At 58.2% G+C, this 19,854-nt stretch overlaps 9 protein-coding genes across 9 annotated transcripts; 4 read left to right on the top strand and 5 right to left on the bottom strand.

Moving 5' to 3' along the window:
• Positions 1-65: 65 nt before the first annotated feature.
• Positions 66-1,591, bottom strand: K452DRAFT_268797 (uncharacterized protein). Its single transcript, XM_033538908.1, has 4 exons — positions 1,467-1,591; positions 1,231-1,364; positions 1,078-1,172; positions 66-1,015 (listed from the first exon to the last, which is right to left on the bottom strand). Exons 1-4 carry the CDS (start codon positions 1,568-1,570, stop codon positions 329-331), a joined length of 1,020 nt encoding a protein of 339 aa, XP_033399056.1. The 5' UTR covers positions 1,571-1,591; the 3' UTR covers positions 66-328.
• A 196-nt stretch (positions 1,592-1,787) lies between these two features.
• K452DRAFT_286168 (uncharacterized protein) lies at positions 1,788-4,968 on the bottom strand. The gene has a single exon (XM_033540245.1). It carries the CDS (start codon positions 4,657-4,659, stop codon positions 1,978-1,980), a length of 2,682 nt encoding a protein of 893 aa, XP_033399055.1. The 5' UTR covers positions 4,660-4,968; the 3' UTR covers positions 1,788-1,977.
• A 123-nt stretch (positions 4,969-5,091) lies between these two features.
• Positions 5,092-6,889, top strand: K452DRAFT_286166 (uncharacterized protein). Its single transcript, XM_033540244.1, has 2 exons — positions 5,092-5,839; positions 5,888-6,889. The coding sequence occupies exons 1-2, from the start codon at positions 5,363-5,365 to the stop codon at positions 6,782-6,784; spliced, it is 1,374 nt and encodes a 457-aa protein (XP_033399054.1). The 5' UTR covers positions 5,092-5,362; the 3' UTR covers positions 6,785-6,889.
• A 711-nt stretch (positions 6,890-7,600) lies between these two features.
• Positions 7,601-9,994, top strand: K452DRAFT_225261 (glycoside hydrolase family 55 protein; the record flags this gene model as incomplete). Its single annotated transcript, XM_033536733.1, has 2 exons — positions 7,601-7,938; positions 7,990-9,994. 2 exons carry the CDS (start codon positions 7,601-7,603, stop codon positions 9,992-9,994), a joined length of 2,343 nt encoding a protein of 780 aa, XP_033399053.1.
• A 1,241-nt stretch (positions 9,995-11,235) lies between these two features.
• Positions 11,236-12,854, bottom strand: K452DRAFT_286164 (uncharacterized protein). The gene is made up of 2 exons (XM_033540243.1): positions 12,626-12,854; positions 11,236-12,564 (listed from the first exon to the last, which is right to left on the bottom strand). The coding sequence occupies exons 1-2, from the start codon at positions 12,721-12,723 to the stop codon at positions 11,430-11,432; spliced, it is 1,233 nt and encodes a 410-aa protein (XP_033399052.1). The 5' UTR covers positions 12,724-12,854; the 3' UTR covers positions 11,236-11,429.
• On the top strand, positions 12,851-13,368 carry K452DRAFT_225325 (uncharacterized protein; the record flags this gene model as incomplete). Its single annotated transcript, XM_033536740.1, has 2 exons — positions 12,851-13,042; positions 13,123-13,368. 2 exons carry the CDS (start codon positions 12,851-12,853, stop codon positions 13,366-13,368), a joined length of 438 nt encoding a protein of 145 aa, XP_033399051.1.
• Positions 13,369-14,325: 957 nt separating this feature from the next.
• On the bottom strand, positions 14,326-14,822 carry K452DRAFT_169339 (uncharacterized protein). The gene has a single exon (XM_033535776.1). It carries the CDS (start codon positions 14,734-14,736, stop codon positions 14,428-14,430), a length of 309 nt encoding a protein of 102 aa, XP_033399050.1. The 5' UTR covers positions 14,737-14,822; the 3' UTR covers positions 14,326-14,427.
• Positions 14,729-17,025, bottom strand: K452DRAFT_268779 (uncharacterized protein; the record flags this gene model as incomplete). The annotated part of the gene is made up of 2 exons (XM_033538907.1): positions 14,729-15,368; positions 15,418-17,025. The coding sequence occupies 2 exons, from the start codon at positions 17,023-17,025 to the stop codon at positions 14,886-14,888; spliced, it is 2,091 nt and encodes a 696-aa protein (XP_033399049.1). The 3' UTR covers positions 14,729-14,885.
• Positions 17,026-18,117: 1,092 nt separating this feature from the next.
• Positions 18,118-19,840, top strand: K452DRAFT_225274 (uncharacterized protein; the record flags this gene model as incomplete). Its single annotated transcript, XM_033536735.1, has 3 exons — positions 18,118-18,301; positions 18,352-18,521; positions 18,569-19,840. The coding sequence occupies 3 exons, from the start codon at positions 18,118-18,120 to the stop codon at positions 19,838-19,840; spliced, it is 1,626 nt and encodes a 541-aa protein (XP_033399048.1).
• Positions 19,841-19,854: the final 14 nt, after the last annotated feature.

Here is a 19,854-nt window from a genome sequence, read left to right as displayed (position 1 = left end):
GAGACAGGAAAGAACACAAGCGGTCCCCATGGAATACTCCTTGTCTGGCTGCAAGCCCAAGTCCTGGATACGAGTGGAGAGGTCTTAAAGCGCACGTATACTATACATATCTTAACTGTATTTCTTCTTCTACTCTATACAAGCGTCGTTATCTCGCAAGACGGTGAATGTCGCTTGATGGAGGCTAAGCTGGTTGCAACGTATGAGCTGGTCAGCGTCTTCCAACTTGTCTCAACCGTCGAACCAGTCATGACTGCAAGTCTATTCCCGTCCCAAATCCCGCCCGCCCAACGCCGTGTGAATGCCGCGAATAAACCAAACCCAGTCATTAAATGCCGCGGTTGAACTCAATCATTCCGGTCTTGCCGCCCTTGTCCCAAAACTCCTTCTCGAGCTTCTTGGCGCTAACGGCCTCGCGCTGCGGGAAGACGGCCAGGGCCAGCGGCAGCGCAAACAGCGACGTCGTCAGGATCAGGCCCAGGTTCACCGGCGTCACCATGCGCGGCCTCTGCTTCAGCCACTCCATCCTCTGCATCCTCACCAGGAGGAGCGGCGGGAGGACCATGATGGGCGTGGCGTTTATCACACGGCTCAGCGCCGTCTCACCAACCGCCAGCTTCGCCGCCGTCTTGCTCTTGCCCAGGCTCTTGGGGGTGCTGTCCTCGCCGGCTTGTTCCAGCTTTGCCTTCTCCTCCTCGCTCAGGACCGGGTAGACGTCAATGCCACGGCGGATTTCCTCGCCGCGCATCAGGAAGACGTTGAGCACACCGGCCGAGACGACGGCCGCGAAGGGTACCAGACGCGACAGAGTGGTACGGGTGGCGGGCGAAATGCGCTTCAGGCGGGGAACAATGGAGTTGAGGCCGACGGCAACACCGCACGAGGCGCCCACGGCCAGGAAGTAGGACTGCACGATTTGGCTCGTGGAAAGAGGAGTGGACTTGTTAGCATTGGCGTTGTTGATGGCAACGTTGAGGGACTGGTTAGCCCACTGCCAGCCTATGGTGCCTACCGTCTGCAAGAAGCGGCGCGTTAGTTCTAAGCGGCATTGGACTGGTGTTGTGCGGAAAAACATACCCCCAGGCCAGGCGCCAACATGCCCGCTGTGACGACTAGGTTGGACAAGACGTAGCACGACATACGGAAGGGCAGAAAGACCGGTTCGCCGGTGTCTGCATAATAACGTCAGCCTCATTGGCCCGTCGCCGGGCTTCGTTTAGCGACACATACCAGGGTGCAGCGTAGAGTCAATGACCTTCTTCGCCGTCCACAGATCAGGCGTCATCTGCGAGAATTTGCCCTGCTTGTAGGCGGCGACCAGGCCCTTTGCGTTCTCCAAGCCATGGGAGCTCGTAAAGAGGGTCCTGCAAGAGCGCACGATCAGCGCACGATCCTTTGACAGCGTCGAAGCGGAGAGATACAGGCAGTGGCACTCACCACTCCGTACTTCCAGGCGCAATTCTCACCTAGGGTCTGAGAGGTCGGCGGCATGTCTCACGCGGCCCCAGTAGGTGCTGAGATCATACTGAGAGGCGGGGAGATCGCGGCTACCGGGCAGCGAGGCGGACATGGCGAGCGAATTGTGCGGGGTGAATGGCCGCAAGGCGGAGAATGTCGATGATTTTTCTTTGGCAAGGGTCCAGCCGCTTGTGCCGATTTCGGCCCAAGCTCCGCACGTGGCGGCCTTTGTTTGTCACCGCCAATTGCACCGCTTACCGCCGGCCCCGCCTAGATTTTAAGCTTTGCGTGCCTGCAGCTCGTACAACTCCAAGCCTAGAACCTCTCTTAGCTTCCCATGGATCCCCACTGGGAAAACAAGCATTAATTGTTTTTACGCTCACTGGCGTCTATACACAGCTATGCCGCCTTTGATCCAATCCCATGCAAGCTATAACGCCTCAACCAAATGCACCCCCAGGTATAGATGACTACCAAATGAAAACTCTGCACATGCCCTTTCCCCCTTTTTCCCAAGCCCTAAGATGCCAGCTTCGACTTCTCCCTCTTCTTGCCTTTTTGTGGCGGCGGCTGCGCGCCAATAATGTCGTCGAAAGTGGCCGTGCCGCTACTGCTCGTCGGCCTGGGAATCTCTCCGGTCGGCGCCACGCCAGCTGGCAACGGCAGTGCCTCCAGACCCAGCATCATGACACTTTCGCGAGCCGCGCTCATGCGGCTAGAGCTGCTGCTGGTGCGCGAGCCGGGTCTCGGTCTCCGCATGCCCGGCGCAGGGAGGGGTTCGTTTAGGTCTTCCTCAACTGCAGCCGCCATGACACCGCCCTGGTCCGCCGTCCACTGCTCCGCCCTACGCCAGCAGTGAGACCGACGGTAGACACCTTCGACACCGTGTTCAATGAGGTCCGAGGGCAGCGAGACAACTCCTGCGCCGCCTGCAATGCCGTACCATGAGCGGGCAGTGCCCCTATCCTCGCGCGCCCAAGGCACACCAGAGCGGGGCGGCTCGCACAGGAAGTACTCGACACCCTGGGACCACTTGACACCAGGAGCGTCGATGACAAGCATGGGCAGTGACTGCAAGACCGCGTACATTAAGAGCCACTGGCCGATTCGCAGCTCAGTTATCTCGTCGATGTTCTTGCGGTGCGCCGCGTGCTTCTCGAGGTTCCGCACAGAGTCCAAGAACGGGTTGGAAATATCCGCGTCAGCGTTGTGAGATTGCTTCATGATAGTGGCAATCTCATCGTCCTTGAGCGTCTTCTTGCGAGCTTTAGTATCCTTCTTTTCGTCATTGCCGTAGTCCGCTCTGGAGTGAGAGAGCGAGGGTATGATCGGCACGTCGAACGGAGCGGGAGGCTGCACAGGTGGGATGCTACGGTCGTACTCGCTCAGCACATGGCGAAGGGCACGGGTAATGGGATCCACGCTAAGTGCCGCCTCGTCCTCGGTCGATCCAGAGTCCAAAGTACGCGTGGTGAGGTTCTCGCGATCAACAAGCAGGTCGTACCAACAAGAAAAGTCGGTGTAAAGGTCTTGCAGCACCAACCTGTTAAGACCGCTCGTCTCCAGGGTGTTTTTCTTGGAGCTCGCCTTCGGTGGCCACGCTCCATACTTGTTCTTGTAGTAGCTGATGACGTTTTTGCGGGTTGCCTCGTACGCCTTCCTCCAAGCCTCGAAGCGAACATGCTTGCGCTCCTCGGTGGTTTTGCTGTTCATGATACCGGAGAAAATAGCGGGGAAGTTGAAGTCTGCTATTCTACCGTTGATGCTTCGCTGCCGTATGTCGAGATCCATGGACGCTCTTTCCAGACGGTTCTGCGTAATTTGGCTAATGAGCTGGAACTTGGGACTCTTGAGGGCAGTGATCTGCTCATATTTGCCGGCAGCGTGCACGAAAGCCTCGTTGAAGAGCATAACGGAGCGCATCTTCTCACCAAGGATAATTCCTTCGATGGTCTTCTCGCGGCTGGTCCGGACATCTCCAAGGTGCAATTCTTCCACGTAATTGTCGAAGCTGGTGGCTGCCACTTCACCAAAGGTGGAGCCATCGATGTTTGAAAACTCGTAGCTTTGCAGATGCTCCGCAATTCCCATGAAAATAGCAAAGATGGACGGGCGCTTGTTTGTGGCCACCAATGACTGTCCCACCAGGAAGGAAAACATGTTGCGGATGCCTACCAAGGCCTCAACGTCGTCAGGGGATGCCTTGGATTCCGCCGAGCCATCCGTGCCGAGCGACAAAGGAATGTAAAGATGGATTTCCGCCTTGGGCAGTTCCAGAGAGTCGCTCATCGCCCGCGAACCCTTGGAACTGTCTTCCGAGCTGTCTATTTCCGAAGGCCTGGGCGTGGCACGGGCGGCTGGTGACTCTGGCGGCGTTTCCTGAGACTGGACGTTCATATCTTGCATCTGCGTCTCCAGGTTCAGGGTCTTCCGGTTCTCCGACCCCGCCGCGGGGTTGCTGTAGATGCCGCCATACGCGAGTTTTGTCAAAACAGACGCCGAGGAATAGATGGTAGAATCAACACGGAAAGACGGTCCCTTTCCAGAAGAACGGGGGAACAAGTGGATGTAGGTATCACCGTTTTCATCCCACAGCTCGGGGACCTTCTCTGCGGTCAACAGCAGCGACAAGTTGTACTCGGGCTTTCCCTGATGCCCGCAGACCCAGGCCAACGGGCCGGCCATGCTCGCGGTGTCCGAAGCCTTGCTGTGCCTGTTGCCAAAAATGCTTTTCCTCTTGAGCTTGGCGCTCGTTGGAGTGCTCGGCGTGAGCAAGCCATCGCTAGTAACGTCAAGGAACGAGGAGTTTGGGCGGGTCGAGGAGCGGCTTCCGGGACGAGAGGCGCCGATTGGGGACGAGGAGCGCGAGGCCGAATCGACGCGGACGGGAGGCGGGGGGAGAAGGTCAGAGTCGTTGTCGGTGTTGATGGTCAGGACGGTGGATTTGCGGCTCAGGTTGTCGGGAATCGGGGGAACGGGAGGCTCGGGGTAGGCGACATCTTGCTGGGCGGAAGAAGACCTGTCGCGGCTGACGGAAGCCCTGCTGGCGCGCCTCTTGCTCAGGCTGGCCGAGATGGAGGCTCTGCGGCCCCTGGTGGTCGAGGCAGTGTCGGAGTCGGCGGTCGACTGCTTGTCGGCGTCGGCGAGGTTGCTGGAGGAGAGGGAGAAGATGGAGGTGATGCGCTTCGCCCGGGACGACATTGTGGCCGTCGTCACTTTTGGGAGGGAAGGAGGGGTTGAGGAGGGGAAGGAAAGAAGAACTTTGGAAAGCAACCAGACAGACTGACAGCGGAAGGCACGGAAAAGCGAACACGTAATAAATTTCCAGGGACCTCCAGGGCTGCGGCGAGCGGGCGATCCGGTTTCGTCGCCGGGGCTTAGACAGCGTGGGATGACTTCAGGCCCCCATTGGGCCCGTTGGTGTATATAGCGATCCGCCAAGACCCAGCTGCTCCTGAAGAGCTGACGGGTGGCGGAGCGAATTTGGGCGGTACGAGCGCACTGACGGCGCCGTTATTGCGTAGGTAGCATTGCAATATTTATTTTAGGCGAGCGAGCGCTGTACATTATTTGACTCTCTGCCCGCTATGCATGGGTTATCGATAAGTTCGGCGTGTAGTGTTATTCTTAGGCCGGCCGCCGCGGGTCGCACCAGCGTGTCGTCAGCTTCCTTCCCACTGACTGCAGGCGCCACCATCACCACCACCACCAGCATCCCAGGAAACAACTCATCGGTACCTGCCTAACCACCGCTTCCGTTCCGCCTGCTCCGCCCACCGCCATCCCAATCCCATCCCGCCTCGTAGATCGCCATCTGACCATAGTCCTTATACCCTCCACCCCTTGCGGTAGATTACACGTGGGGCCGGGGTTTTACTGCGCAATGGCGCCGCCTGCAGACGTGATGCCTGCCAAGCCACTCATCAATCTCCTCCGCGGCTGGCCCAGCGCCACGCTGCTGCCCGTTGCCCTCCTTCGCCGCGCTGCCGAACGTGCCTTTGACACTCCCGAACTGGCCTGCCCGGGCCTGTCCTATGGCCCCGACGCCGGCCACCCCAATCTCCGCAAATCCATCGCATCATGGCTATCCGATTTCTACGGGACCCGGCAGCCGATTCATATGGACAGAATCACCATAACGGGCGGAGCTTCGCAGAACCTGGCCTGCTTACTGCAGGTCTTTACCGACCCCCTTTTCACCCGGAACATTTGGATCTCTTCTCCGGCCTACATGCTGGCCTTTCGGATCTTCGATGACTCCGGCTTCCATGGAAAGCTCCGGTCCGTGCCCGAGACCGCCGCAGGCATCGACGTGGACTTTTTGCGCCGCGAAATTTCCAAAAGCGAACAGACTGCGGCTGCCGAAGCCAACTTAAAGCCGGTATGATCCTCGGACATCAACGTCGACTCCTGTTAACGCCGGTCAAAGACAATCAAGCCCCAACGGCCATGGGCCAAAGTGTACCGTCATGTCATCTACGTTGTACCTTCCTTTTCAAACCCCTCGTCAGTGACGATGCCGCTGGATCAGCGCACCGAATTAGTTAAACTTGCCAGGGAACACGACGCTTTGATCATCTGTGACGACGTCTACGACTTTCTGCAGTGGCCCGCCTCAGCGGACGCTCAGCAATCGAGCCTGCGCAAAGCCACTTGCCCGCGCCTCGTCGACGTTGACCGCTATTTAGACGGCGGCGCCGAAAGGAAGGGCGCAGATGGCTTTGGCAACGTGGTGAGTAATGGTAGCTTTAGTAAAATAAGCGGTCCGGGAATCCGCACGGGCTGGGTCGAAGGCACGCCGCAGCTCGCACACGGCGTCTCACAGACCGGGTCGACGAGGAGCGGGGGCGCGCCATCGCAGCTTACGGCGACGTACATGTCGCTGCTTCTGGAGTCTGGGGAACTTCAAGAGCATATATATGGCACGCTACAGCCTGCGTATGCTGCGCGTCATCGCACCATGGTGGCGGCCATCACGAAGCACCTCGTCCCACTTGGGGTCCGGATGCCACTGGCCGAGCGACAGGTGGACGGAGGATTCTTTGTGTGGTTGACGCTGCCGGATCCGCTGAGGGCTGCATCAGTCGCACGGAGGGCCCAGGAAGAGGAGAATTTGGTAGTGGCGGAGGGTGAGATGTTCGAGGTGCCCGGTGACTCGGCAGCGATCAGGCACGCGTGTGACGTGCGGCTGTGCTTCAGTTGGGAGGGCGAGGAACAGCTGGTCGAGGGCGTGGAGCGGCTGGGGAGGGTCATCGGGCGAGAACAACAGCAGGGAAGGGGCCAGGCCGTGGCCGAGGCGGTGACGGGCGCGAACAGCTACTGGTGAAAAAAGAGACAAAAAGGACGAAAAGAGGTAGGTAGTTTTCTAGATTTTCTAGATTTTTATAAAGGCCATCCCAGTCGGGCTGCCATGTGCGGCGGCGAACGAGGATTTGCGCGGCCCGCGTGGCCTATGAGTGGGCGCGAGTCGACGCGGCTGAGACGGCGCTTGGCTGTTTGTGGCTACGGGCCTTCCCGCTCTTGGTCTGCCGACGTCCAACTTCGTGGAATGTTTCATCGTCTTCCAGGGAGCGCCCGCTGATTTGCGTTTGCGCCCCTCCTTGCCTGTCCCACATGTCGCCTTCAAACGCCGTGCCTGGTGACTATGCCGCGAACCACGAGGCCGGCCTGGCTGACCCTGACCCGCCCGCGAATCACATAGCTCCAAAGCTGCGATGCGCAACCGCTATAAACCAGCATGGCAACGCGATGCTTTTGCAGGCCCACTTTGGAGCCAGATCAGGAGCGGCAAACCGTGTAAGCGTTTCATGTTTCGCGCGCTCCCCTTTGTCCTGCTTGCGACGCGTCGATATATAACAATCACCCCTCGCCCTTCTCGGTACCTGCCTCCCCACACAGGTGCTGCATTCTGTCCCCAGCCCCAGCAGCTGTGCTGCCTCTTTCACTGCCCCCCGTCCTTCATTCACATTCCTTTCACCGTGCGCCACCACCCCCAGCGCATTCCACTTCATTCGCGTCCTCCAACTGAACCAACTGAAATAGGTCAACAAAAGTGCTGGCCACTGATTGACTCCTTTTCCACCTCCAGTCCTTCGACTTTTACTCCACTCCCTCAATCCCACGAAGCAGGCTCTTCTTCATCATGGTCGCGTTCAACAGCATCGCCATTTTCGTGGCGCTTCGTTTCCTCCTCCTCCTGGGCGCCTCATCTCCTGCAGCCGCCGTCCCGGTTCCTGCCGCCGACGCCGCTGCCGCCGCCGGCTCGTCCTACTGGCTTGCCGAGATTGAGCGTAACGGCAAGGTCGCTTTCGGGTCCTCCGACTATACCATCTTCCGCAATGTCAAGGATTACGGTGCCAAGGGCGATGGCTCCTCTGACGACACCGAGGCCATCAACAAGGCCATCAGCTCTCAGAGCCGCTGCGGAAAGAACTGTGACTCGACCACCGTCACTCCCGCTCTCGTCTACTTCCCGCCCGGGTGAGTCGCAATCTGCCCCTGTACACGGTGCTTTGGCTAACATTTTCGTAGCACCTACGTCGTGAGCAAGCCGATTGTTCAGTACTACTACACCCAGCTCGTCGGTGATGCGGTTGAGCTCCCCGTCATCAAGGCCGCCGCTGGCTTCAGTGGCATGGCTGTCATTGATGCCGACCCTTACGAGGATGACGGTGCCAATTGGTTCACCAACCAAAACAACTTCTTCCGCCAGATTCGTAACTTTGTCATTGACCTCACTGCCATGCCCGCTTCGTCTGGCGCTGGTATCCACTGGCAGGTCGCTCAGGCCACGAGTCTGCAGAACATCCGTTTCGAGATGGTTCAGGGTGGCGACAACAATGCCCAGGAGGGTATCTTCATGGACAATGGCTCCGGTGGTTTTATGGCCGACCTGACCTTCAACGGTGGCAAGTACGGCGCTTTCCTCGGCAGCCAGCAGTTCACCAGCAGGAACTTGACCTTCAACAACTGCGGCACTGCCATCTTCATGAACTGGAACTGGGCCTGGACGTTCAGTTCGATCAACATCAACAACTGCAACGTCGGTCTCGACATGGCCAACAGCCCTTCTAACCAGACGGTCGGTTCCGTTCTGCTCATGGACAGCACCATCTCCAACACGCCCATTGGTGTCAACAGCTCCTTCGCTACTGACAGCGTTCCTACCACCGGTGGTACCCTCATCTTGGACAACGTTGAGTTCAAGAACAGCGAGACGGCCGTCATGTCCCGCGGTTCCAGTGTCCTTGCGGGCAACCAGGTCGTCAAGTCGTGGGCTCAGGGTCGCTCGTACACTGGTAACACTGGTACTCGTGTCCAGGATTCTATCACTGCGCCTTCGAAGCCCTCCAGTCTTCTCGATGCGTCTGGCAAGATCTTCGAGCGCTCCAAGCCCCAATACGAGGGTTACCCTGTCAGCTCGTTCGTCAGCATCAAGTCTGCGGGTGCCAAGGGTGACGGTTCCACCGACGACACTCAAGCCATCCAGAAGGCTCTCGACTCTCTGACCGACGACCAGATCCTGTACTTTGACCACGGCGCGTACATTGTCACCGACACCGTCAAGGTCCCTGGTACCAAGAACATCAAGATGACTGGTGAGATCTGGCCGCTCATCATGGCCAAGGGCGCCAAGTTTGCCGACCAGAACAACCCCAAGCCTGTGTTCCAGGTTGGTACTGCTGGTGACACTGGTGGCGTCGAGATGAGCGACCTGATCTTCGAGACTGCCGGCCCTGCTCCCGGTGCCATCCTTGTCGAGTGGAACCTTGCTTCCAAGGTCGCCGGCGCTGGTGGCATGTGGGATGTGCACTTCCGCATTGGCGGCTCTGCTGGCACCCAGCTGCAGTCCGACACCTGCTCCAAGAACCCCAACTCCACCCACAGCGCCAACGAGGAGTGCGAGGGCGCCTTCCTGCTCTTCCATGCTACCAAGTCTGCCAGCGTGTACATTGAGAACTCTTGGTTCTGGGTTGCCGATCACGAGCTTGACCTTTCGGACCACAACCAGATCGACCTCTACAACGGCCGCGGTGTCCTGATCGAGTCCCAATACCCCACTTGGCTCTGGGGCACCAGCTCCGAGCACAGCGTTCTCTACGAGTACCAGCTCAACAACGCTAAGAACGTCTTCATGGGCCTCATCCAGACCGAGACGCCGTACATGCAGGGCAACCCCGACGCCACCACTCCCTTCACGGTGCAGGCCGCTTACGGCGACCCGGACTTCAGCACCATCACTGGCACTCGTGCCAAGAAGGCGTGGGGTCTCCGCATCAAGGACTCTCAGGACGTGCTCATCTACGGAGCCGGTCTGTACAGCTTCTTCGACAACTACAACCAGGAGTGTCTTGCGACGGCCGACTGCCAGCTCCACATGGTGGCCATTGACGGCACCAACTCCAACATTGACATTCTCGGCCTCACCACCAAGGCGGCGGCCAACATGGTCACGGTTGAGGGCAAGGGCGTCGTCACGGCCGACGACAACAAGTCCGTCTACGGCGACACCATTGCCAGGTGGACGGCGTCGTAAGGGCGCTACTACTAGGAGCAGCATAGCTTTGGGGGACTCTTGATGTGTGGTGTGTGCATATTTGGTTATTGGCAATTGCGTTCTCTTAGTCTATATTTTCAATGAGCCGGCTCCTTGTTAATTTTTTTTTTCGATTCTTCACCCACCCCCAGATAACAGTAGTATACCCGGGGGGTATGATTTATGAAGCAAACCACAATCGGGGGGTTTAGCGAAACCGATCCTTTTTTTGACTTTTTACTTTTTTCACATTCCGTTCGTCGTTGCATACCTACCTAGACATTCTATGTGTGGATCGCGTTCTTCTCTCCCGGCCTCGATCAGCCAGCCAACCAACGATTGGTGGTGCACGCACTGCACTGCACTGCACGCTGCGAACGGGGGAGGCGGGAGTGTACACAAGCGCCCGTGCCACGTAGTATACTATAGCATGGATGATGATGACGATGATGATGATTGGGGGAGATGGGGACGCGGGAAGCGGGATATAGCATGAAGCAGCATACATAGACAATACAACGGGAACAGCCAATGGCAGAGCAGAGCAGCGCCCAGGGTTGTACGTGCGCGCGAAGGCACTTCATTTCGCTAATTAGAGGAGGGAGCTGGAGGGGGCGAGGGGGCGGATGGGCGGGAGCGCCCAATGCGTGCGGCCGGGTGTGTGTGGGTTGTGTGTATGTGTGTGTCTCATGGTTAAGCTAAGTTAAATGAATCGGGGTCGGGGTTATGTGCGTTATGCTGGTTTTGTTTAATGTTTCGATCATCCGTTGCCGCGGAGGGAGGGAGGGATGCCTGCGTTTGGACGGGAGTCTTTTGCTGCCCGGGATGGGGATGGGAAGCGAGATTCTGCCGCCTGCTGGGGGAGGGATCGGCGGGGACGGGGCCGGGGCCGGGGCGTGCGGGGACGGCAGGACGGAGGACGGGGGTTCGGAGGTGACGAAGCGAAGGTCGGAGGCGAGGAATTGGGATGGGGATGGTCGGACTCTCTATGATCGGTTAGGTAAGTTAGGTTATGCATAGGACATTAGTGTCCTAGCTCGTGGCTACATGGTAGATAAGAAGCCATTTCTGGGGATGAGGATGTTCGTTCGTCTGCAGATGTCAAGGTGGCGTTGGCGCTCTACCTATCGGACGCCCGAGCTTGTGGCTGCATGGGAAGCGATCTGTGGCGAGTATTGAGGTGTATGGCTTACGGATATTAGGCCATGTACCTATATTGCTAGCTATATGACGCTGCTCAATGGCCGGACTTGGAAGGTGCTGGGGAGAGTCGTGGGCGAGATGATGATGATGATGATGTAAAACGGGCTCGGAAATAAAACAATTCCACCAGCAGGTGGCGTCAAAGTGCCCTCCTATTGATTATCTCGATAGACAGGGAATCTCTCTTGACGGCGGTGGTGATGTGATGGACATTAATTGCTATGGACGTCGGTTAAGCGTGCTGCGCGGGCCCTTGATCCGGCAGCTTCCTTGCGATCCAGAAGCTGGGGCGGTACGTGTTGGTGAGCATGCTCCGCGGATCGCTAATGTACCCCGTCTGCAGCGATTGGGATTCCCTCCTCTCGAGCGTAAACCCGAGGCGCTGGACGAGCAGGACGACCTCGTCGTCGGTCAATTCGAAGCTGCCGCTTTCGGCAATGCCCAGGTTTGCGGTGCCACCGGTGGCGGGCCCGTCCTTGTTGCTCCCCGGGGCTTCGTTCTCAAAGTGCCACAGCAGCGGGCCCAGGTTGATCCACACGCCGCCGGGCTTGAGGCAGTGGCGGATGGTCTCGATGTAGGCGATGAGGTTGGGGGCCGTGTCGATGAAGAAGACGGTGGTGACGGCGTCGAAGGCGGCCGCGTTGGCCGGCTCCTTGTAGTAGACGCAGAAGTCGGCGGCGGCCATGCTCATGCGCTCAAAGGCGTGGACGTTCTTGTCGGCCGACGAGGCCTCGAGGGCGGCGGCCGGGTGCACGTCGGGGATCATGACGCGCTGCAGCTGGTGGGCGCGCGAGGCGTGGTTGCTGAACTTGTCGGCCCACGGGTACAGGGCGAACTGGCGGGCGTGGGCCGTGTGGTTCAGAATAAAGGCCGACGCCATGAGCTGGTGGTAGCTGATCTCGTTGCCCTCGACGCTGAAGCCGCGCAGGCACGTCTCGAGCACCAGCCGGCCCAGGCCCGCGCCGGGAACCAGGACGCGGACGCCTTCGCGCGCTGAGGCGGGTACGCTGGCGAACTCGGCCTCCAGCGCTGCCAGCACCGGCGCGTAGCTCGCCTCTCGCTCCGCCGCGCCCTCGGCGCTCCAGTCCCGGTACATCTGGCGAAGCGTGCTCTGCGCCTTGGTCATGTCGCCGGGCGTCGCTCTGCCGCACCATGGCCCCTCTTGGCCGCCCATGGACTGGAGATTGCTGAGGAAAATGGCCTCGGCGACGTCGGCATTGGCGTCTATGGCGTCGTCGACGGCGTCCAGCGAGGCCAGCAGGGAAAAGGGCGCCTCTGCCAGCAGGGACCAGTGGGCCGACGGCAGCGAGTAGAAGGACTGGCGCCGGGTGTGGGTGACGTTGTAGTGGGCGGCGCGCCGGTACGTCCTTGCTGCATGTTCAACATGATGTTTTTTCTTCCTCCCTTTTTTCCTTTGTTCACGCTTACTGGTACGAGTCCAGGCAGGCGTGGATGACTCTCTGCTCCTCTGGATCGGTCTGCGGGTCAAACTGCCCGGGCGCGTTCCATTCCTCTTCACTAGACATGCCGTTGATTGTTTAGGGTGTTTGTTTGCCCCGACGGCCCTCAGCCCTAAGCTAGCTACCTAGTTTACCCCGCGTACATGTCAGCACGCCACATCCCACATCCCACTTCACCACCTCTCCACTCACCATGGCCGCCACCACCACCACCGCGACCCAACCCATCCAGCTCTCCTTCCCCCTCCCCCACGCCGCCCAAACCCGCATCCAGATCCACCTGACCCAGCACAAGACCGCCCTCCTGCTATTCATAACCTCGACAACGCCAGACACGGACTCGGGCGCCGCGCCCATGGGCAGCTTCGTGTACGCGATACCCAACGTACGTCTGCCCATGCTTCTTCCCTCTTCCGCATCCCCGCATCGCAGGTTGCAAGCACAAACGCAAGCTAACCCACCCAGCGCGCCACGCCCACCGCCCAGCCCCTCAGCACCGCCCTCTACACGCAAACGCCCACCCTGGACGTCGCGACCCGGCTAGCCAAGATCCTGGCAAAACGCACCGCCATGCCGACGTACGTCGGCAACTCTGTTTCGTTTGCGAGCGCCGGCGCGGGCGGCTCCGTCGAGGAGGAGATGGAGGGCGTGCGGCGCGTCGTTGAGGTTGTCATGGGCGTGGTGGGGAAGAACAATGGTAATATGCCTTGAGGGAGGTTCTGGAGGGGGGGATATTTGTTGTGCGCGTGGGGGTTGGGAGGTTGGTTGCTGGCTGGATGGCTGGATGGATGAGGCAGCAGAGTGTGCGCGGGGGAAGCGCTGTTGGCTGAGGCTGTGCCTGCTTGCTGGGGGGGCTAGGCTGGCGATTGACGGAAAGATGCGCGCGCGGATACCTCAATGGATTGCGCTATGTGTGCCTGGCCTCCTCGGACACCGGGCCACCACTACACTACCGCAGGGCAGAGGACAGGCAGCCAAAGGCAGCGGCGCGAGGCCTGGTCACGTTGGTCGTGTCCTGCCCACAGTCATGGGCATGCGCTGACATACAGTAGAGTAGATGCCAAGCGCGGACCAGAAGAAGAGAAGAACCCAAGTGGTGACGATACAAACGCCTATCAAATAAAAAGTATATTGATCAACTCTACTACAACCTGCTCACCTGACTACACTTACCTTGTGGAAGCAAGACTATCTTGGATCTAAAGGCCCACGGACTATGTACGTGCATATCTATAAAAGTGTCTCAGCCACCTTACAATCAATCGCAAACTCTCCAAACAACCCTCTTTAAGCATAGACACAGGGCCCACGCTCGCAGTATTTAGTCTCTCTTCTGCATCCATACAGAGTAAGCCGTGTTCTCCGTGGAAGCGAACGTGTGTTGGGTCTGGTTGAGCTTAGACGGCATGGATGCTGTGGTTATATTCATGTACCGCTGTAGGTGGACTAGAACGCTCTTTGTGAATTACTTCTTGAGTAGATTTAGAGCTTGCGGGGGTGGCGGGTAGGAGTGTGTAGATATAGATGTAGCACCTCTGCAACGCTGCCCCCAAGTCACTTCTTAGGTAGATGTAGAGACTACAGCTCACGGTGCATGTAAATTATAACATCTCCTCATCTCACGACCCACAGCTCACACTCACTCACTGCCCGACACCCCAAGCTACTCCTGCTCATAACTCAGAAAAGTTATCTTTATGTGTACGTGTGCTAGCCTGCCTGCTGATGAATGATAAAAACAACGATGATGTGAAAGCCCATGCGTGTGTCTCACTCTTCGAGAGCTTCTCTTCTTCTCTCATGCCCGTCGCCTCGCCAAATCATGCTAACATAAAAAGGCCTGCCTCCCAGCTTACCGCCCTGCCGCAGTACTCCGTAAAGACATTTCGACAAAGAGGAAAAATATATGAGAAAATCGTCGGTTCTAGAAGAAGTCGACGACCAGCGTTCTCCTTTATAAAGAGAAAAGAAGGAATGCTCCTTTATATCATCCAGCCAGTCCAATCCGGTAGGACTTCTTGCTCCAAATAAAAGAAAAAGCAAACAAAAAAAAAAAAAAAAAAAAAAAAAAAAACCCATTTCCGATGACCGATTCCTTTCGTGTTTCTGCCCCTATAAAGGTCTAGCGAGCGTGACTTGAAAGTTAAAGCGTCGAACCATATCTCGTGTCAATTCTACTTCGTGGGCTGCACATGGTAAATCGCAGGCCTAATCCCGTTGTCGTGCGCTTATTCCGCCTCAGCGTCGGCGTCAGCGTCGGCGTTGGCGTTGGCATCCCCGTCCGCGTCCGCGTCCGCGGCAGGCGGGGGACTGAGCTCGCCCTTGTCTTGCGCCGTCGAAGAAGGGCTTCCGACCGCATCCAAAGGTGCCGCGTGCAACGCTGGCTTCTTGCTCAGACCCAGCGTGCCGTTCTTCCGTCTCTCGATCGCGTCTATGACCCACTGAGCGACTTCTGGGTCGGAGGGCGCCTCGGCGCCCGTGTAGTCCATGTGGGGGGCGCTGAACGCGGATGCAGATGCGTCGTCGCTTTCCTCGTCCTCTTCGGTGATGGTGGGTGGCTTGAGCAATGGCGACAACCAAGCGTGCTCTAGAAGCATGGCGTAGGTTGGGCGTAGGTTTGGGATTTTGTTGAGACAACCGCTGACAAAGTTGCGCGCCAACTCCGAGTAGCCTTCCGTCGGGAGATCGGGTGGATCGCCATCGACAATGGCCTGTCTTTGTGTTAGTTCGTGACCTCGAGGAAGATTGCAGAACACTCACGCTCAGTTGGCTGAAGATGTTGTTGTAGGTCTCCGGGGGGTAAGGGTAGCGGCCCATCGCGCATTCGATGATGGTCAAACCCAAACTCCAAATGTCGCTCTGGACACTGTAAGTCCCGCCGCCGGGGTTGGCGCCAGCCTGTGCAATGCCACCACTTGATATCCGCTCGGGAGCCATGTAGCTCTGACAGCCAATGTTCGTCTTAGCAATCGAAGCCACCAGATTTCCGCTGACGCCGAAATCGCAAATCTTGACCTGTCCACGTGTATTCACAAGGATGTTTGTGGGCTTGACGTCGCGATGAATGATGTTATGTCCGTCCTTTAAAGATTTAAGGCCCATGGTCGTCGCAAGAGTGATTTTCCGTAAGATGTTTTCAGGAATACCGTCGCCGTATATCTTGTCGATGGAACCGCCGTCCATGAATTCCATGCAAATGTACACCGCACCTTCCTGGAAAAACGCGCCGTAAAAGTCGATGATGTAAGGAGAAATGCAACGATGCAGGATGTCAAGTTCCATGATGATGGTCGCGAACTTGGCATCGTCAAGTTCTAACCGCATCTCTTTCATGGCCATAATGATGCCGGTGCCAGATTTCGCGGCGACCGGGCTCGAGTCGGCATCGCTGCGGGCCGTAGCAGGCGAATGAGGCACGGCAGGTGAGGACTGGACCTTGTTGCCTGCCAGGCCCAGACCGGGCCTCCTCATCGTCGGCCGGCTATGCCTCACCTTGTAGACGGTGCCATAGTTTCCCTTGCCCAGCTCGTCCAGCGTATCGACCTCGTCCAAAGATATTTTAAAACTCGAGCCGCTCTCGAACTCAACACCTTTGTTGGTGAGCACCGCCTTCCCCTTGAAGCGGAGCGCACCCGTCTCCTTGTCCAGAAACTCGGCGTATTTGTCCATCATCGAGCCGCCGGTGGGGGCTGGGGCTCCGCTCGATGCAGCGTCGCCCTCTCCGGGCGCAGGGCCGGTGATGTCGGATAGCTTCAGGCCAGGCTTCTTCTTCTTACCGGCCGCAGCGCCGGGTGCCGGCGAGCCATTTACCGGCGAACCAGTCAAACCGCCAAGGTTCAACCCACGCTTCTCTGCCAGCGAGGGACCGCCCATTTTCCTGCCCGGCACTGCAGGTGCAGAGGGGAAGTGTGGCAGGACCGGCTTGCCGCCTGGCGGAGAAAGCCATTGCTTTCCGGCGATGCCGCCGACGGGCGACTGGCCAGGCACCGGGCTTGCAGCCGCGGGCGCGGTGGGCCCTTGCTGCATGGGGTTCGGGGGCGGAGCACCCTGCCTTGAGAGAGTGACAGCCTTCATGCGAGCCATGATGTCGGCAGGCATGTTCAGACCACCACCTCTGCTTGACATAGAGGGAGCTTTGGGCGGGGGACGGCGGGCAGCATTGAGAGCGCCCAACGGGGTTGAAGACGCAGTCATGCCCGACGTCGTGGGAGCGGCGGAAACGGTGCGACCCAGCGGCGGCGAATTGCGCGAAGGTTCGAGCGACGCGTGGGCCAGCGGCGACGACGGCGAAGGAATGTCGGGGGTCGTGGGCGACTCGAGAGGTGAGGAAATGTCGGACAGGTCCTCGTCGGGGGACGTGGCAGCCATGGTGGGCAGCGGTAGGCGGCGGATTGATCGACAGCGGGGGGTGGAGAGAGGGGGGAAGCGGGGGTGAAAGGGGGGTTAGAGAGGAAAAGAAAAAGTCGCGATGAAGGGTTGAGGGTCAGAACATGCGGCCAGAAAACCGAGGGATGATGAAGGACAAGAGGGTTTGTGTTTGTGGCGGTGCGAGGGTTTGGAAGAGCTGGACGACGTGGGAGCGAGGGGAGACGCTAGGACTGGAGTGACGTATGGCCGGCGGGCGCGACGCGGCGGGCAGCAGCAGCCCAGCAGCAGCAGGAGATGGAAGAGGCAGGAAAGGAACCAGGCAAGAGGAAGCGAGTGGCAGGCGCATGCGAGAAACCACACATCATCATATGCATGCGACGACGACTTGACATGTACCCCAGACAAAGATCTGCTCCTACCTAGGAGTAGTGGTAGGTAGTTGCTTTTTTTTTTCTCTACTCTCTTTCTTCGTTTAACTAGGTATGTAGGAGTATTAAAATATATCATCACCACCAAGGTTGTACCATGTTGGAAAAAAATTAAAAAAAAAAAAAGGAAAAAAAAGGAAAAAGAAAAAAACCTCCACCACGTCGACAAACGACGATGACAACGACGACACGATTGCGCTTCGGCTTGCACTCCGACGCCCGCTAGAAAGATGGCGTGCAGCCGCTGTGTGGTCGATCGGTGCCCAGGCGACCGCTTCCAAGGCCCGAGCGGCGGCTGTGTGGGCTGTGTGGGCTATGTGGGCGGCGTGTGTGGGCGTGTGGGCGTGTGGGCGGGCCTTGGACGAACTCAAACTTCACCTTGTCATCACGTGATGCGCATGACGTTGGCGAGCCAAGCGTGGCGATGCGCGGCTTCCGCTCTTGGCTCTTTCTCTACAAAGCGCGCCCACCCGCCCCAGCTGTGGCTCCCTTCACTTAGATCGTTACTACTACTGTTATCCGCTCCACTTAAGACCCTCCATCCCTTGGATCTGCCCTGACGCCAGCAATCTTCACGATGCTGTTCGTCCCTCATCGCCTGCAGCTTTCCCATGCTGCGTCTCCCGCTCCGTTAGTCTCCATGGCCGACCCTTCGCAGCTCACAATGGCCGGCGCCCACGCCTCGCATCCGGATTTCGGCCACCTCACCCTCCTTGTTTTCGAGGCCGTCATGGAGGTCGTCTGCGTCAGCTTGCCCGGTTACATTGTCGCTCGCCAGGGCATGTTCGACGCAAACGCTCAGAAATTCGTTGCAAACCTAAACGTGCAGCTTTTCACGCCCTGTCTCAGTCCGTTCCCTCCAATCCTCTCGCTACGTGCCATTGTTGACCCGCCGCAGTTTTCACAAAGCTTGCTTCGCAGCTCACGGCTGACAAACTTGCCGATCTTGCTATCATTCCAGCCATTTTCGTTGTACAAACCTTGATATCATGGCTTGGCTCTCTTGTCGTGGCCCGACTGTTCGGGTTCAAGAAGAAGCGGCCTCAGAACTTCATTACCGCCATGGCTGTAAGCGCTTCACCTTCCGCCGCTTTTTTCCTGGCTGACGTCCGCAGGTCTTCGGAAACTCAAACTCCCTCCCCATCTCACTGGTCCTTTCACTTTCCAAGACAATCTCGGGCCTACACTGGAGTCAGGTTCCTGGTGACAACGACGAGGAGGTCGGAGCTCGTGGCATTCTGTATCTCCTGATCTTCCAGCAGCTCGGCCAGCTTGTCCGGTGGAGCTGGGGCTACCAGGTCCTGCTGAAACCAGCGAGCGAGTATCCAGATGAGGACGCTGGCAGGGCTGCCAGCCTTGAACAGGGCGACATCGACGACGCCAGCTCCTTTGAGCGGGAGAGACTCATCGAGGAGCGCGACTCGGAAGATGTGTCCCGCCCTGGACCGCAAGATTCGGATTTCGAGTCAGGCACCATGACGCCGATCAACGGTGAGCAGCGTGTCGATTCCATTGCTTCCTCGTCCTCGAGCACCACTCACAGGAATGCCAACGGCAAAGTCATGCCTACTCCTGCCAATGGCAACGTCGTCGGAAATGGCCCGGGGAACATGGCAGGCCACACCACTGCGGACGAGCCTCAGCCTGAGGATATTCCCAGCGGTTACAAGGGTTGGTGGAAGCGTTTCAGAGCCTGGGTAAGCCGCATAGCGGCGTCTGCCTGGAGTGGTGTCTCGAGTGCGTCTCAGAAGGCTTTCCACACTCTCCCTTCTCCTGTGCAAAAGGTACTATCTACGATTGAAGCCGGCATCGCCAAGTTCCTTCATGGCCTGTGGGAGTTCATGAACCCACCTCTCTGGGCCATGCTTGCTGCTCTCATCGTCGCCTCCGTTCCGCCCCTTCAGGAACTCTTCTTCAACGAAGGCACCTTTGTCAACAACTCCGTCACCCGCGCTGTCAGCCAGTCTGGCAACGTCGCCGTGCCCCTCATCTTGGTTGTTCTGGGCGCCAACCTTGCCCGCAACACTCTGCCCAGGGAGTCGGCGCAGGACATCGAGGACTCCAAGGACGAGAAGAAGCTGCTTTACGCCGCCCTCATCAGCCGCATGGTGATCCCGACGGTCATCATGGCGCCGATGCTGGCTCTCCTGGGCAAGTTTGCGCCTGTCAGCATTATTGGCGATCCTATCTTTATGATTGTTTGCTTCTTGCTGAGCGGCGCCCCAAGCGCGCTGCAGCTGGCCCAGATCTGTCAGCTCAACAACGTCTACATGGGCGCGATGAGCACGCTTCTCTTCCAGAGCTACGTTGTCTGGATCCTGCCCTCGACGCTTGTTCTCGTTATGATGGCCCTTGAAGTGGTGGAGTGGTCTACGGCTGCCGTCTAAAGGCAGCCCTCCTT

Source organism: Aplosporella prunicola (genome assembly GCF_010093885.1).
Source record: "Aplosporella prunicola CBS 121167 unplaced genomic scaffold K452scaffold_9, whole genome shotgun sequence".
NCBI lineage: Eukaryota > Fungi > Ascomycota > Dothideomycetes > Botryosphaeriales > Aplosporellaceae > Aplosporella > Aplosporella prunicola.
The sequence above is the reverse complement of the archived record's forward strand: the minus strand, read 5'-3'. Positions and strand labels throughout refer to the sequence as shown.

Bases quoted from the DNA above. Each gene is read 5' to 3' on its own strand.
- K452DRAFT_286164 (XM_033540243.1), bottom strand. From the start codon at position 12,723: ATGTCTAGTGAAGAGGAATGGAACGCGCCCGGGCAGTTTGACCCGCAG. The intron at 12,565-12,625 runs GTAAGCGTGAAC...ACATGCAGCAAG, and splicing joins GCCTGCCTGGACTCGTACCA to GACGTACCGGCGCGCCGCCC.
- K452DRAFT_286166 (XM_033540244.1), top strand. From the start codon at position 5,363: ATGCCTGCCAAGCCACTCATCAATCTCCTCCGCGGCTGGCCCAGCGCC. The intron at 5,840-5,887 runs GTATGATCCTCG...CGCCGGTCAAAG, and splicing joins CCGAAGCCAACTTAAAGCCG to ACAATCAAGCCCCAACGGCC.
- K452DRAFT_268797 (XM_033538908.1), bottom strand. From the start codon at position 1,570: ATGTCCGCCTCGCTGCCCGGTAGCCGCGATCTCCCCGCCTCTCAGTAT. The intron at 1,365-1,466 runs GTGAGAATTGCG...GCGCTCTTGCAG, and splicing joins GCCGACCTCTCAGACCCTAG to GACCCTCTTTACGAGCTCCC. The intron at 1,173-1,230 runs GTATGTGTCGCT...GTTATTATGCAG, and splicing joins TGACTCTACGCTGCACCCTG to ACACCGGCGAACCGGTCTTT.
- K452DRAFT_169339 (XM_033535776.1), bottom strand. From the start codon at position 14,736: ATGGGTTTTTTTTTTTTTTTTTTTTTTTTTTTTTGTTTGCTTTTTCTT.
- K452DRAFT_286168 (XM_033540245.1), bottom strand. From the start codon at position 4,659: ATGTCGTCCCGGGCGAAGCGCATCACCTCCATCTTCTCCCTCTCCTCC.